Source organism: Emys orbicularis, chromosome 11 (assembly GCF_028017835.1).
Source record: "Emys orbicularis isolate rEmyOrb1 chromosome 11, rEmyOrb1.hap1, whole genome shotgun sequence".
Lineage (NCBI taxonomy): Eukaryota > Metazoa > Chordata > Testudines > Emydidae > Emys > Emys orbicularis.
This window is the reverse complement of record NC_088693.1, coordinates 21445710-21459057: the sequence shown is the minus strand read 5'-3', so window position 1 is coordinate 21459057 and position 13348 is coordinate 21445710. Positions and strand designations below refer to the sequence as shown.

Here is a 13348-nt window from a genome sequence, read left to right as displayed (position 1 = left end):
CCAAAAGAGACGGTAGAGGTGATACCCTCATCAGCACCAGAAATGGTAGCTATAATTAGGGTTCCAAATGTGCATTATAAACCTGGTTTCACATTTTCATAATGAGAGCTGGTTGAATACTGTAACAAAGAAATCAGAAACATTCAAGAAATTTAAGGGTTGTTCAGTTAGCGCTCCCATGAACAGGGAACTGTGGAGTTCACAAGCCCTACTGTCTAGTGTGGAGAACATGGAGCTCTGCTTTCATCCCTCCTTGTCCCTTTTGATTTGTTTAATATCATTGTGAGCTAGGGTAACTAGACAGCAAATATGAAAAATTGGGACGGGGTGGGGGGTATTAGGAGCCTATATATAAAAAAAAAAAAAAGTCCCCAAACTCGGGACTGTCCCCATAAAATCGTGACAGTCCTTATAAAATCGGGACATCTGGTCACCCTATTGTAAGCACTGCACCCACATAATACTTGCATGCTGGGGAGTACAAGAACAAAAGGTCACAGGAGAGTGGGGAAAAGGCTCCTTCCGCCCTGGCGATTCCTTATGCATGTGGGCAAGGCTGGGCAAAGTCCGAACTTCTGTATGTAGTTTGAACAGCCAGCACAGTTCATAAAGTACTTTGGGATGTATCTGTTTAAAGGGACTATGTAAAAATAAAAATGATTATTGTCTTCATTTCTATTATGGGGCCAGTTCTTCAGCTAGTAAGTTGACAGTAAGCTGGTCAGTAATTCAGCAGAGTTTCATTGAAGTCAATAGAGCTACACCACTGCGCTAGGGTGTGATGTCCTCCTCCTTGGTGATATTGTTAATTACCAACATCCAGTAGAATGTCCAGAATGCTAAACACTGATAAAATTGCTTCAGGATAACTTTTACTTATGAAGTAAGTCATTGATCAAAATTGTATTCCTTTCTTTAACTTTAAATTACACAAAGTAGTGAGTTGATTGCAATACTTAATGCTTTTTTTGCATTGAAGTTGTGAAACTATTAGAGATCTAGGGTGAAATCCTTGCCCCATTAAAGTCAAAGGAAGTTTTGCTATTGACTTCATTGGGGCCAGGATTTCACCTTGGTCATGATCTGACTTGAAGCTAAAGGAAAGAATAAGGAATATATTTTAATGCTTTTGGGTCTTTCATTTAAATAATTTAGCAAAAAGAATGTACAACATTGAATGTATTGGATCCTGTAGTAGCATTCTCCCCCCCCCCCCCCCATTTTGAATCTTTTTGGGTACGCTGAATATTGTTAATTTACCAGGAAGTTATTGACCTAGATTTTATTTGTGCTTGGAAATTCCAAAACATGTATTTGCAATTTTCTACATACTTTGAGGGATTGCAGCACAAGTCACTATAGCATGGATGTCACAGGGTTTATTACAATTTGTGAAATAGTAAGAAATGCATACATGTTGAGTTAGATTTAGCAGACTAAAGTAATTTCAACAAGTGTGGTGAGCAAGTAATTCTTAGCCCATTGTTGAAAATTTAGACCATTTTTGAACTCTTGTGTCCTAGTTTGTCATCTCACACTTATTTTAGATTTTTCGTTCTTATTAATATAGCACACAGTTTACTCTGGCATAGGTGGGCTTACGGAAGGTCTTTCCAGCAATTTCCTAAAGAGGGTAGAGCAGGAGTACACTGTGTCATTTTGTCCACAAAGCTTAGTGTGGAAAGTGATGGGGATGCACTGGACCAGTGCAGGAGAGGGGCTACTGAAACTGGAATTACACAAATCCAGTGGCCCCAAAACACTGTCCAATTGGTGTGAGGAGACTGACAATTACTCTTGCTTGTAGGCTCTTTCCCCATTTGAGAGAGTGACCTGGTGCATGATGCATTCAGAGTTTATGACAGAACATTACATTAAATCCATATCAAACAAGATTAAAGACCAAAGTACACCAATACTCTAGTTTATTAGTGATACAAGCAGAGCTTGTTCAACATGTTTTGGAAAACTTGCGTATTTTAAAACCTTCTGCCCCATCCATCTAATACGTATTATCCCTATAAATGTGACTTATTTCTAGCAGTCTCCATAGTGACCTGTTTTCATCCAGTTTTCTGTGATTTTAAACATGTATTTTTTTCCCTTTCTTTTCATTTTTGGAATTTACTGACTGTATCTGAAAAATTCCTGGGTTTTGAAAAACTTGAAGTTTGGGGTTTACTGATTTTTTTAACATGAATTTTGCAAGTGCCGGAACTCCCCATACCTGGCTGTCCCTTGCAGAGTCCCTACCAGATGGCACATTGCACCTGTTCAGAGGAGGGTAACTGTGAGTTGGTAGCTGCTGCAGCTATTCAGTGGGTGAAGAGAGATGGGTGCTATCACCTGGATCCCTGCCCATCTGCTTCCTCTGATGGATAGACCTCATTTTGACTCCAGCCCTTCAGCATATCCCCATCCACTTCCTCTGCATAGTAAAGTTTTTAATAAACAAAGCTAAAAGTAAAATATTAACCACAGTGTTAAACTGCGTTTACTTTCAATACCCTTACTTTTCTACCTTTGTTGGGTTTTTCCTGCCCACAAAGCTGTGTTGTTAATTTTCTCCAATTATTTTCACCCATTTAATTTTTGTAATAAATACAGATGAATTCCAAGGAAATGTTAAACATAATAAAACCCCAGAATGGAGTCCTTAGCTATTTGCTATTCTGGGGTGGATCACTTTCTGGTTTTGACCAGAAATTCCATGCTGGACCACAGAAACCTTCCAGACAAAGGTTTTGTTGCAACTGATACATTTCTGCAAAACGTTTCAGTTTCAACTAATTTGCTTTTTCTGATAAAAAACATTTAGTTGACTTCCATTGAAGTTCAGGTCATTGCAGGTGGTGGTCTGCATCCTGCAGGACCATATAAAGAAAGTAAAATGAACAGGAGAGACAAGACAGACCCAAGAGTTGCATCTTGAAAGATGAGAAGGTGTTGTGGGTGATGACTCACCAGTGTGGCGCCTCCTGCTGGTCATCTAGGGAATCAGCTCTTTCAGCACAGAGCGCCCTCTGCAGGCCAGTGTCTCGCCTGCCTCTGGCCCCCGTGTCCCTTCCAGACCCCAGTGCCCCTCTATGTCAGGTTTCAGCCCCCTAGCAGTAACCCACAAGCTGGGTCTCCCCTCCTAGGGGAACCCCCAATCTCCACCTTGCGTCAGTGGCTACTGCCAGTCATTGTCTAGCCCCCACTCCCTGGGGCAGACTGCAGTCTATAAACCACTCATCATCGGCAAGCAGGGTTCGACCAGCTGCCTCTGCCTATATCTGGGCTGCCCCTCTGCAGCCCCAGTACCTTTCTGGGCCCTTAACTCGGCCTGCAGCCTGGGGCTTTGCTAGGCTGGAGCTCCCCAGCTCCCTCTGCCCTTCCCCAGCACTGCTCCACCTCAGGTACCCTGCTCCACTCCCAGGCAGCCAGGTCCTTCTCTCTCAAAAGCTAGAGAGAGTGTGTCTCTCAGTCTCTGGCCCTCAGCCCTCTTATTGGGCCAGCTGTGGCCTGATTGGGGCATGGCCCCACCTGTGGCTGCTTCCCCCAATCAGCTTAGCTTTTTCCCCACTGCAGTCCTCTCCCAGGGCTGTTTTAAGCCCTTCAGGGCAGGAGTGGGGTGGTCACCCTGCTACAGAAGGGTTATACTTATATTTTTTTATTTATTTTAATATAAACCATGGCAGTAGTTGAGAGAATACAGCTTTAAATGATCATACTGCTTTTTAATTACAGGGGAGGGTTGCCATTAAAACAATGCAAAACCCATGAATTTCTGAATCCTGACTTACTCTAAATCTATTGTATTGTCTTTAACATAGGCTTCAATGATACTGACAGTAGCCTTCCTTATGTTGATTGATCTTTTTACATTACAATAACTGTGCTCTCATACCTTCATTAATCCATGCTCCTTGCTCACAGCTGCTGTGCCTGGACAATGATGTGGAGGACGTTTATAGGGAAAGAACAGTTTAAAAAAATCATCAATCTGATGTCTTGCTGTGATTTTCTTTAGTCACCAACTCCAGCTTTTGCCTTTTGTTTTCTATTATGAAAAGTGAAAGTATGATTGCTGAAAAATCTGTTCTCAGTAGGGCAACGTAAGGATGGCATGGACATTTGGTACTATTTAATTTCAGTGCTTTATATAAATCTGTGTCATAATCTTAATAAGTTTTAACATATTTTAAAATTGAAATTGCTACATTTTATTATTTAAAGGAAATCATTGCAAAAATGAGAAAAGACAAAAACAAACAGGAAAAGAAAATATTTAAATTGCAAGGAATTTGAAACCTTGATAGTTCTATTAACATGATAATGAATCCAGAGATATTACAAACTCATAGTGAAAGGTTGTTAAACAATTTATCATATTACAAGTTCATTGAGATAGTAATGACTCCTTTTACAGATGCTATTATTGCATTTGAAGTGTGTGGCAGCCCAGGGGAATTGATATTTCATCTATTGGGTAACACTGTAGCACTTTATCTTAGGCCATTGTTGATGTCATTCAGTGTATCATGTACTGGATTTCTGCAAACAGAAAGATTTTCTACCCTGCTCTGGAGTAAGGGTATGCATATATTAGTGTGACACAGAAAAAGAGACCTACAGTCCTGTGTATGGTCCTGGAATTTACCACTCTTTTGGGGAATGAGAGATGTAATGTGATTTACTAGAGCAATGATCAACAAAAGTGGGTTTTGTGTGAGAAAGTGTGCTATGTAAAGAGCGAGTCCTGAGAAAAAAAGTTGAAGGTCTATGTAACCATTGTTGCCTGGAGGGGCCACACTGAGAATGCTCAGTCAGGGCAAACTAAAGAATGGGGCAAACGATCCCTGAAATTGGTGGTTATTCTAATAATTAGATTAACCAAGCCAGCAACACAACAGCTTCTACAACACCTTACTGGTTACCCAGAAACCAAAACCACAGTTCCCTCAAAGCTCCAGCCTTGGGCTCCCACCCAGACAGCCCAGTCAAATATGATGAGGATGACTGAAAATCTTGTTCATCATATATAAAGTTCATATATAAATCCCAAGAGATCGGACACATTACCCACCAGGACAATGAATATTTCAGATCTTACCCAAATACACATTTACGGCCATTTCTTATTAACTAAACTAAGATTTATTTGAAAAGAAAAGAGAGAGAGTATTGTGGTTAAAAGCTCGTTATACATTTAGATATGAGTAAGGTTCTTAGGTCAGTTTCATAGTAGAGATGGTGAGCTGCTGAGTTGCAAAAAGTTCTTTCCAGAATCAGTTCATCCACTTATAGTCCAAATAGGCAATCCATGTATAGAGTTTGTTCAAATTCTTCCATGAGAAGTAGCAGGGTAATCCAGGCTGGAGCTGGAGACCTCAGTCTTGCAACTCAAGCGTCCTCTGACAAAGCTCAAGCTCATCTCAGATAACAGGTGCAGGGCCCTAGAGATCTATAGATCTCTGGTAGGCTATCGATAGACACTTGACAGCAGGTATTCCTTGGGTGACGAATAGTGGCTTTGAAGTAAAACCTCCTATTTCCTATGTATACCAGGTAATTAGTTGCATTCATCATCATAAGGTAATTCTCCATTAAGCAATTCATAGACAGTTTACTACAAACTTCAAAGAGAAATAAAGACAATGATTTTATTACACCCAAGTTCCATCAAATTCTTACTATTTCCTTTTAATCTCTGAATCAATAGTATATTGTAATAGACAGGAACTGTCTGGTTACATGGTTAACACCTAACAAGATATAAGTAAACAAATACAATTAGTATTTACCTCTAATTCCCTAACAGTATAGGTTTGCATTTCAAATCTCTAGTCTATCTAACATGGCTTTGTCAGCTATTTATAAGGAACAGCCCTAATTACCATTGATATACTTCTCTAATATGTCTTTAAAGGTAGAATTTGAGTAATTTAGCCTGCAAGTTCCTTAACCTTTTCTAGCTCAGAGTCAGACTCCAAAACAGCTGCTTAAATAATCTCTAGATTGACTGAATTTATGACATTTAATACATGGCACTCTTTACAAAGGAATTGTTTGATGCTGCTTCCTTATGTCACTGTGGGGATCCATCTCATACCTGGTGAAGTATGTTGGCTGGAGAAATAAATGCAACACAATAAAATATAGTTACTGTGTATGCAGAAAACATCACTTTCATCTCTTTAGGCCAAGGGCTGTCTTTTTGTTCTGTGTTTGTACAGTGCCTAGGACCACGAGGTCCTGATCCGTGACCGGAGCTCTTAGGCACTACTGCAATACAAATAAATAATAATAATTAATATCCTATCTGACTAATCAGAGGTCCAGAATCATTGTCCAGAATCAGATGCTTCAGAAAAAGCTAGAGGAGTGGTTAATAGGAAAAAGTAACATTACTTCTGCATGCTGTTTATGGCAGCACAATTCAACCTATATTCTGTTCTTTTTAGTGTGGCTGGTTTTAATATACAGGTCGGGTTGTAAGCAGGGTGTCTGTATCAGTGCTTTTGTCAGATATGATTAGTATTTACCTCATACCTATTACAGTATATGGATGGATTCCTACATATAATTTGTGATAAAATTCCTCGGTGGCACATATGTTTCACCGTTTGTCAACCATGTACTGGTTGTCAATTCTAAGACCATCTTTCTAAGCATATTGTTCTAGATTAGTAAGGGAAGTTAGCATCATGTGTGAAATAAACAATCTGGTTCAAACTAGAGTCCAAACAGAATAGATAACATAAGAGAGAATAGAAAATACTAGATGTATATCATTTGCTTTCCTTTTCTCAAGTCTTGTTGCCTTCCAACCCTGAAATGTATAACTTATCAGTATTATGACTGTGACAAACATGTATTGCAGCCTGAATTTTCAAAAGTGAATGGTAATGTTGAGAACATTTGAACCTAGATTCTTTTCTGTGTCTAGCATTCAGTGTGACATAAGTGGACAGTTGTCAGGGAGTCAGATTAGTCTCCTTGATTCCAAGGACTAGCCCTTTTCCCCAACACAATTTAAAGCATCTGGCAGCTAGGAGTTAGAACTTAAACCGGTATAGGATTGCCATGAAAGACCAAAGCTCTGCCAAACCATCTTCCTTATCCAGACATGCCCCTACACTGGGATTAGAGGTCATAGGAACAGGGAGCCTAGAAGTAGATAGCAGGGAGTTTCCCGCCAACAGTGAAATTCTTTGCTAGCCATTTGCAGACAGTTTCTGGCCTCTTTCCACCTCCTGAGTGGTGCAGAGGAGCCAAGAACTGATAAGAGAATCTGTTACTTCATGATTAATTTTCCCATTTTAAAAAGTCTGTTTGAGGATTGTCTCCTGAGGCTGTTGTGTACATTAACAGTTTTCTTCAATATTGGAGAGAGGAGTGGTGGGAGAGACAGAGCAAGTGATATCAGGACAAAGTGGAGAAAGAGGGAGCCACAGAAGTCATAAGGCAGGAAGAGATGTGATCATGAAGGAAGGGTGGTCCATTGATTGGACTAGTCTGGGACCGAGGAGGCCTGGGTTCAAGTCCCTCCCCTTTGATAGACTTCCTGTGTGACCTTGGGCAAATCATGTACCTTCTTGGTGCCTTGGTTTCCCATTTGTAAAATGGGGATAGTACCAATTCTTACCTCACAAGGGTGTTGTGAGGATAAATAGTTTAAAAATTGTAAGACACTCAGATACTATGGTATGGGGGGGCATATAAGTAGCTTAGCTAGGTAGAATTTTAGAGGAAGAAAACAGAAGAGACTCCTCAAGGAGCGGAAAGGGAGGATGAGATGATTTGGGCACTAATCCTCAATTTTATATAGCTAATATTAGGCCATGAACAGAGCACATAATTAATCCATAAAAATAAACAAAACACTCTCAATGGATATTACGTAGTAGTAGTAATAACTGTAGTACTAATAACAGTAACATTGTAGGAGGCCTGGTCCACACTACCCCCCCACTTCGGACTAAGGTACGCAAATTCAGCTACGTTAATAACGTAGCTGAATTCGAAGTACCTTAGTCCGAACTTACCGCGGGTCCAGACGCTGCAGGCAGGCTCCCCCGTCGATGCCGCGTACTCCTCTCGCCGAGCTGGAGTACCGGCGTCGACGGCAAGCACTTCCGGGATCGATCCCAGAACATCGATTGCCTGCCATCGGACCGGGAGGTAAGTGTAGACGTACCCGGAGAGTCTAGAAGTCCTAATCCAGACTGTGAGTCCATTACGTTAGGTGCTGTAGAAAAAACACAGTAAAAGCATCCCTGTTCTAGCAAGCTCACGGTGCAAATACTTGACAGAAATACAACTTTAAGCATTATTTCATATACATTTTATATCCAAGGAGGTGAACCAGACAAAAATAATAGTAATTTTAAGCTTGGGCAATTGAACGACTGGTGAAATTTGCATTTTTGAAACCCTCAACCACATCTTTTGATCAATTAATTCAAAACTGTTGATGTACCAAGCAAATTATATCTATGCAGTTTTAGAAGTTGATTAAGCTTTTTAATATATTTAGTGCTGTAGTACTAGATTTAATTATTTTTTTAAATGTTAAGCCTGGTATTGTTCATGAGAGGTATTGGAAATGATATAATGGAAGAAGCAAGGAAAGTGGAATAAAAAATGCAATATTTGCTTTTAAAGTTCTTGATGTATTTTAGGAGATTAAAACCGCTTTTGTTCTAAAGATCTAAAAGGCTTAATCCTCTTTGAGTCTCTATGTATTTTAAATCCTTCAATATTTATTTTTAGCTATGTTTATATTTTCCCCAGCAACAGATGAAACCCATGTAGTTGAGTATATTTGAGCTGCCACAGCATTATCTAACCGGATTTTCTCAGTTGAGGAGCTTTTTCCATCTTTTACCATTTTATGTGCGTGTGCATATGTGTGTGTGTGTGTATATATATATATATACACACACAGGTGTAATTGATGTAGTGCTCATTAAAATTCCTTTTACTTCTTATATGATGTAATCAACTTGGTTTCTCGAGAAAAATTATTAGTAATAGCTAATTACTAATTCTCCATCGCTTTTACAAACAATCATTTAGGTGGACCACTATTAACTTTATTTTACCAGTCCCTTGATAAGATATTCTCTTTGGTACTTGAATTGGTTTTATATTAAACTGTAATATTGGGAAAACATTTAAAGCTGGGGGATTCCTTTCATTTTAAAGATAAGAGTTTCTTGCCTTTGTATATTGATTGAGCTTAGGTATGAATATTGATCTGTGAAGCTGTGTGGGGGTTAACAATACACATTTAATGCATATTAAATCAACATCAGCATCTGTATATAATATAAAGCCTCACATGGTTTGGTCACCTAAAAGACCACCTTATAATACTGTGTCAGGCAGATTAGGAAATCATCTAGAGTGCTTTGTTTATAGTTATCTGGGAGGCATGCCCCTGGCTGTAGTCTCACTTCCTTAGTTTCCCCAACAGGGTTTCCAGCCCACTCTGGAGTCATATGGCTCAGCCCTCTGGCCAGGTCACCATGAAAGCTCAATCCCCCACTTTTGGGTAGAATTGAAAGTCCCAAAACAAACACATAATAAAAGAGTCTTTATCCCAGCTGGGCATAGTTCTCAGCCCCTCCGAGGTTATTTCTCTGCCTGTTCTCTGGACTCAGCTCTCAGACCCCACCATTTTTCTCATACTGGGGCATCCCTTGCTGTGGCCTAGGTTAACACCATTGGCAGCTGCCTGATTAACTCAGATAGCTTGGTGTCAGGCCTGCCTTCCCTTCTGAGAGGCTCTGACCAGCCACAGTCCTACTCCATTCCTGACTCCAGATGGGTGAAAACGGTTAGTATGCTCTCCTTCCTAGCCAGCTACAACTGAGTGAGCTCTTCCCTTTTTCAGCCCCTTCCTACAGGCCTGATGCCCACTAACAGTGTTAGGGCAGGCTGGTTATGCGTGCTGCAGTTTAACTCTTTCCAGTCCATGTGGGATTTGTGTACCCTATGACTATTGATATTTGTCAACACATTAAATATATTCAATGTTTATTTACCTTTGTTTATTAAATTTGCAGAGATACTGTGAAGAGCTCATTTTATAAACCTCAAAATAAAAATATTACACTGTATGTAAATACCAGTTACATTTTTATCACAGCATACAGTGAAAAATGATAATGGTACTATAGATGCAGCCATAATGCATCAGAATTCATATCTGTTTACATGAATTGAAGTAAAAAGCCCATCTTTTCCCTTTACTCTTTCTAGAAGAACAGGTTCAAACATATTCAAAATTTGCACAGCTGTTTATATTCAAGGCAGATAAACTGAAATTCCAGCGGTTTAGTATGTGGATTTTCCAAGCAAAATTTTAAAAACTGAAGCTTTGCGTGGATCTTTATGCAGAGGCAAGCCTCCCTGCCTAGTAGTTATAGTTTGTGGTGATAGCACTGCCTGGCAGTTACAGTGTGTGGCAACAGCACCTCCTAGTGATTGCAGTCTGTGGCGGCAGCCCTGCCTAGCAGTTATGAAGTAGGGAAAACCTGGGACCTCCAACTCCACCATGTTACAACCCAAGGGGCCCTCTTGAGCGCTTTAATGTAGGAGTTATGTGTGGTCTGGCTAATGCTCTCCAAGGGCCTCTTCCTACTGCTTTTCCCCTCCCATGTCGTGGCTGGCAGTTGTCCCTGGCAGCCTGGTCCATGGGGCTCAGCAGGTTAGGGTGTCTCGACTCTGCAGCAGATCTGCTCCTGGGAATGCCTTCCTGGCATAATACCTCTGCAGCAGGGAATACAGGTCTGCCTCTTGCCACCTGCCCCCCTGCTGTGCTGAAGAGACTTCCTTTTAAGTCCCTCCTCCAACTGAAGCATGCCCAGCGGGCGTGTCAGGGCTTCCTGATCCCAGAGTTTTCCCACACTCTTAACTCTCCAGTGTGGGTTTATTCATGCCATCTTAAAAACACATGATATATTTTGCAGAAATATGTTGCTGTACCAAATTTCCCATGCCACACTGTTGTACAACATTCTGTATGCCTACTGGCTGCTATCCTCAATACTTCTGTTCCCACAGAGAGGCTGCTGAAATTCAGTGGTAGTGGCAGTATATAATTTGTGAATTGTTTTGGGATGTTATGTTGTTATGGTATGCTGCAGCCTGGCAGAATCATCACAGAAATGGGGACTGAACTACTGAGTGTCTCTTCACAAAAACTGGATATCATAATGGAAAATAAAAGGATGATATGTTTCTCTCAGGATGATCGATAAGTACGATTTTAATAACTGGGTCTTGCTAAATTAGAACAAGTGTTTTACTAGAATATCTGTTAAGATATGATTTAGACAATTGACAATTGAAAGTAATGAATTTTACTTTACTGGAGTAAACACAGTATCACTCAGTGCTGAATTTAGTTAAATACATGTAGTTAAATGGTGATTTAACCTGGTGTTAAATAGGTAAAAAACACATCAAGATTTGGGATTTTTAATTTACAAGGTAAAAATGAAGGTGTGCAGTTCCTTAGACTCCAGGGTCCTTCGTTATTTGGATGTTGTGGTTTCAGAAGCTTCATGTGAAGAGGCCACAAGAGGAAGCGACAGTCCATAGTTTCTGATTGTGGAACCTATAAATTGCATTGAAAGCCAGTAGAATCTGAAATTCCAGGACATTGTAGATACTGCACTCTTAGGGACAATTCTTTGCAACAGTCATAGGAGACATACTAGTGCACTGATACTCAGATCTCAGTGGTTCAGGGGCCAAATTAGTGATCAGTACATCTCTACCCCGATATAACGTGACCCGATATAACACAAATTTGGATATAACGCGGTAAAGCAGCACTCCGGGGAGGCGGGCTGTGTGCTTTGGTGGATCAAAGTGAGTTCGATATAACACGTTTTCACCTATAACGCGGTAAGATATTTTGGCTCCCGAGGACAGCGTTATATTGGGGTAGAGGTGTATTACCCCAAAGAGCCACAGGTATATGAATTCATAATTTCATTTACTATTTAAATGTATTATTCTTAAAGCAAAATGACTGAACAACTATTCTACAATTGGCTAATAACATAGAACAAGCATCCTGATTGTTTAATAACTTAGATTGGTTAGTAATTCAATCACAATCACACAGTGTTTTAATACCATGTGCTGCAAAGAGACACAGGAAACACATTAAAGACCCACTTCCGGCTCCCTGGCTTCAGTCTCAGTATCACTGTACTAGTTCATTTTCCAAGACATATATGGGTCACGTGTCCTTTTCAGGGCCCCTCCTGGGGCAAGTCAGATACTCTTCACTCCTTATTGAGGGTTTGGAGCAAAGACTTAATCTAGCCCAAAATGAGCAAAATAATTTCAGACTTTATTTATATTGTATTTTATCCATCGATGATTAGCTGAAAAGAAACATCAGAAAACAGAACACTAACATATAACAGTAATTCAAACTTCTTTTTTTTAACAGATCTTGATAATGTTGAAGGCATAGCAGTGGACTGGATTGGAAATAATTTGTACTGGACAAATGATGGCCACAGGAAAACAATTACTGTAGCCAGATTGGAGAAAGCCTCTCAAAGTCGAAAAATTTTGTTAGAGGGAGATATGTCTCATCCGAGAGGAATTGTCGTTGATCCTGTCAATGGGTATGAAGATGTTTAATTTATTTTACTAGTTTTATTTTACTAAATTTGTCTCCACTATGAATGCATTTAGGGTCAAATTCCCCTCTCTGACCAACACAGCTGCTCTTCAAAATTTGGGCTAAATTATGTATATTAAAGAAGGTAGCAGACCTATGCATTAAGCATTTGATTCACTGGTATTCTGCTGTCTTCCAAAAAGCACAGGGCCCATGTCTCAATCTGCTCTCAATCTGACAGGTACAAATCCCATTGCTGTCTGTGGGAATTGCACACATGGATCAAGAACAAAATACAGTCTTAAATATTTTAATCCACACTTGTTTCTAAAACTGAGCATGGATTGGGTAAAAACAAACACTTTTCACAAAGCCTTACATTATTCATATTCTGCTATCTGAAAAGGACAGATCTAGAGCCAATTCAGTGAGCTTAACAATTGACTTTGAAAGGAATGACTTTAGTCTTCTCAGACATGCAACTAATAGGGAGTTATCTAGCCACCTACATATTTTCACATTTTCCAGCTAACTCTTTATCCAAATGGAACACGTATATCATGTGTGTTTGTAATAGTTTATGTAGGACCTTTGGCCCTGAATTCGAAGAATGGGTTACACTGATCCACAAAGTTTTTTTCATCTGTGAAAGATACAACTTTTGGTAATAGTCTTCATAATACAGTACTTAACTGTCATAGAATGCCCACA

At 39.9% G+C, this 13348-nt stretch overlaps 1 protein-coding gene across 1 annotated transcript in view; it reads left to right on the top strand.

Moving 5' to 3' along the window:
• Positions 1 to 13348, top strand: part of LRP1B (LDL receptor related protein 1B) — a 1070902-nt gene that overhangs the window by 473773 nt on the left and 583781 nt on the right. The window contains exon 12 of the mRNA XM_065413676.1: positions 12461 to 12641. Coding sequence (XP_065269748.1) covers positions 12461 to 12641 — 181 coding nt within the window. The remainder of the gene's footprint in view (positions 1 to 12460; positions 12642 to 13348) is intronic.